The sequence below is a fragment of the Laetiporus sulphureus genome (assembly GCF_001632365.1).
Source record: "Laetiporus sulphureus 93-53 unplaced genomic scaffold LAESUscaffold_211, whole genome shotgun sequence".
In the NCBI taxonomy this organism is placed as follows: Eukaryota; Fungi; Basidiomycota; class Agaricomycetes; order Polyporales; family Laetiporaceae; genus Laetiporus; species Laetiporus sulphureus.
Genome location: NW_024468720.1, coordinates 1 through 3,290, shown reverse-complemented (window position 1 = coordinate 3,290; position 3,290 = coordinate 1). Strand labels below are relative to the sequence as shown.

The 3,290-nt window shown below is 48.3% G+C and overlaps 3 protein-coding genes across 3 annotated transcripts; 1 reads left to right on the top strand and 2 right to left on the bottom strand.

Annotated features, from left to right (window-relative positions):
- Positions 1 to 624: 624 nt before the first annotated feature.
- On the bottom strand, positions 625 to 1,071 carry LAESUDRAFT_667890 (uncharacterized protein; the record flags this gene model as incomplete). The annotated part of the gene is made up of 1 exon (XM_040905344.1): positions 625 to 1,071. A coding segment is annotated over one exon (447 nt), but the record flags the coding sequence as incomplete, so codon positions are not given.
- A 628-nt stretch (positions 1,072 to 1,699) lies between these two features.
- Positions 1,700 to 2,454, bottom strand: LAESUDRAFT_765449 (uncharacterized protein; the record flags this gene model as incomplete). The annotated part of the gene is made up of 4 exons (XM_040913676.1): positions 1,700 to 1,829; positions 1,882 to 2,191; positions 2,244 to 2,270; positions 2,325 to 2,454. 4 exons carry the CDS (start codon positions 2,452 to 2,454, stop codon positions 1,700 to 1,702), a joined length of 597 nt encoding a protein of 198 aa, XP_040757252.1.
- A 343-nt stretch (positions 2,455 to 2,797) lies between these two features.
- On the top strand, positions 2,798 to 3,264 carry LAESUDRAFT_765448 (uncharacterized protein; the record flags this gene model as incomplete). The annotated part of the gene is made up of 2 exons (XM_040913675.1): positions 2,798 to 3,028; positions 3,085 to 3,264. Coding segments are annotated over 2 exons (411 nt in total), but the record flags the coding sequence as incomplete, so codon positions are not given.
- Positions 3,265 to 3,290: the final 26 nt, after the last annotated feature.

Here is a 3,290-nt window from a genome sequence, read left to right as displayed (position 1 = left end):
TGTGAACTTACCGGCACGTAAAACATTGCATGAAAGTATACAGCATATATCATTAGCATGGGAGGGGAGGGAAGAAGGAAGAGAGGTAGGGAAGGAAGGGAGGTAGGGGAGGGAAGAAGGTAGAAGGGAGGGGGAGGGAAGAAGGTGAGTGATGAGCAATGCTAAGTTGACCGGGAGAGCTCGAACTTTAATTCGAACTCTGCCCTGAGGAGCGTATTCAACAAAAGCGTATTCAACAAATCTCGATCATAATCTTACGAAGTTCATGTGCTTACAAATCTCAACTCACGATGCGGCAGCCAATCAACGATGAGAAAATGACCATGCTGATTTCCAACCACATGGCCCGCTGCCGTTGCAGACAGTGTCAGCAACGGTTTACTACCAGTTAGTATGCTCTGAATAAAATGCGTATGTGTGCCCTTGATTATGTTTGTACATTTGGAGCTGTCCGAGAGCAGCGTAGCCTCAAAGCTCATCAGCTATGCATGAAAACACGATACAGTGCCACTTTAGCACCATATGTGGCAGAGGCGTATTCAGCGCCATCTCTTGACTCAGCGTTAGATCCGTCTCACTTGCTCAACTCAAAACTCTTACTGGCCAGCGACATCGCGATTTAATTCAAGTACTAGTTTTTGTCTTTCCATTCATACATTGCCACGGCAACCTCCCTGCCTGCCATGCATCCTCTATCGATTCCATCGCATGCACCTCCACCTCTATCTTCAGGCAACAAATAATCTTTGCGGCCCACTCCTGTGCTATCACCTGCACTGCATCTCTTCTCAAATCACCACTCAGCCTCCTGCTCTGTGCCAGCCTCCACCCATCTAGTCTGAGCATAATTTCCTCCTCGATCTCTGCTACTAGCCCATCTCTCAGGCTGTCAGCTGTCCATCGATCCAGTCTCATGTATGCTGCCTCTGTAAGCAAATGAAATTGTGTCACATGAAGAGCTGGCACAAGTTCGTTGAGGTCGCTCTCTGGACCATCAAACAAGCCATCGTCCTCCTGCTGTGCTGAAAAGTCCGGAGGACTAGGTTCGAATGGGTGAGTGTACAACCCCAAGTCATGCTCATTAGATGGCAGATTTCCCAGTAGAAAGCTACGGTGTGCTTGGGTGATGAGTAGGGTGGGAAGTTCAGAGATGTTATGGTGAAATGGGCTTGGGTATGATCCAATGTGTTCAGTGTATGCTCTTTTATTTTGTGATGCACGCGTCGCATGCCCTCTGATAAAGTCACTTAGGATGAGGATTAATCCAGTGTCTGAGAACACTCACGAACCTCTGCGATGCGGCGTATACCCTCTGCTGCTTGTGCTTCGCAGCGAGTCTCTCTTGGACTGTGTGGTATTTCGCTTTGTGACCCATGATCACAGTGTGTGCATTGGCTTGTTACTGGTAAGCTTATAATGTGTGCATCTATCATTGCTGCATAGTTCACGTGCATGAGCCTGAGGACAGTACACACGTCAATTCACACACTGCGAACAAGAACTACAGTATATGCAATGCCAAGATGAGACAGGTAGGACAGGTAAGTATTAACGACTATGACTTGGACAAATCATGACAAAACAGGGATTACAGAACATGTTGAGGTGGTGGAGCATAGATGGTACAATGAGATGGCAAAGGAGGAGAGAGTGTGTCTACACAGGCATGTTGTGTCACTTCTATGCTCATGTGCTGCCATCACACCAGGATGATGCCAACCTGACCATTAGCAGCTGCCTCCAGGAATGCCGTCAGTGCAGTCGTGAAGGACAGGTAGTGCTGGAAGATGGCACCAGGAACGCCAGTAACGAGCGGTGAAGTGTTGGGCCTTCAGCGCATACTGTAAGTAAATGCTGGGCACTGTTGCATATTGCACTCACCAGCCAGCAAACACTCCCACAGCCCGACTCCATGAGATACAATACCAATGAGTTGACAGCTGGTGCACACAACATCCTCCATCATCTCCATCATCGCTATGCTTGGTTTCCCCCTCTGCTTCGATGCACTGAAAGCCAGCACTCTCTGCATCTTGGGCAAGTGCAGCACCGGCCATAGAATCTGCGGCAACTACATCTGGACTTGATTGCATGGTGGACATCATCATTGTCGATGTGCCACCCATGCTGGTACTCATGGAGTGGGTGTGCGATGCTGAAGACGAGTGAATATCCTCATCGCTGGAGGTGGCTGCAATGCGGTGAGAATATGATGCATGCTTCAATTTCAAGGTGAGGCTCACCTTGTTCATGGTGCAGGTTATGTTCAGCTATGAGCACGATGTTTAGCATATGAAGCTAATGATGTCCGTTCAGCTACATACCACTGTGCTGGTCTGAGATGAGGTGCAGAGCCGCCATCAACATGTCCAACGATATCATCATGCTGTTGTTGCCATCATAACTCTCCTCAGGTTCAGCATGAGCCTTGTGTTTGCAGTCACCATTGGTCATTGCACACAGAGTGTAGGATGAAACAGAGGAACAGCAAAGAGAATCGGGGCAAGAAGTGAGACTGGAGCATGTGTTGGAGACCTGAGCAAGTTTTTAATCTAGACACTCAAGGTCAGGTGATTCCAGTCAGCATGTTTATTTGCTCACGGTTCGGATACATGTTTGCCACAAACTGGATGGCCTATGCCATTATTCGCAACCACTTCCAATTGGCTGCAGGCCACGAAGTCAAATACAAGGCCATAGCAGCCTGATTCATCGCGTCAGTCCGGTAAGCCTTTTTCTAGCTCTAATCTAAGTGGCTGCATGGCTTACAAGCTATTCACATCTTAGATTTCTTGACATGGCCCCCCGTCATTGGACGACAGAACAGGAATACGCATTCCTCGACAACCTGTACCTGCAATACCTCAAAGCCCAGAAAGAAGGCAACCAAGACCCATTCTTTGTCCAGGTGGAATGCGAATGGTTCGAAGAGTTTTCTGAGTGCAAGAAGCTCTTTGGCCATGAGGTCACCGTCCTGACACCTGAACAGAAAACACAACTCGGTTCGACGATTAGTGCACGTCAAAAGGTAAGTTTTGGCGATAGACTGCCATAGCTGTCACGCTGACAATGCCACATGAGCAGCAGCTTTGTGAATGGTTTCAGAACAGGAATGCCTCTGCTCGATGCTCAGGTGCAGCTCTCAAAAAGCTGGCATTCAATATGGATGCTGCAACGAAGCCTGCTGAACGCCGTCACCTCAAACCTCTTGAACTCTATTCACGAAAGTACTACCGCACGAGGATCAAGCCTGCTGTCAAGAAGGTTATAATGGAACAATCCTTGTCCTC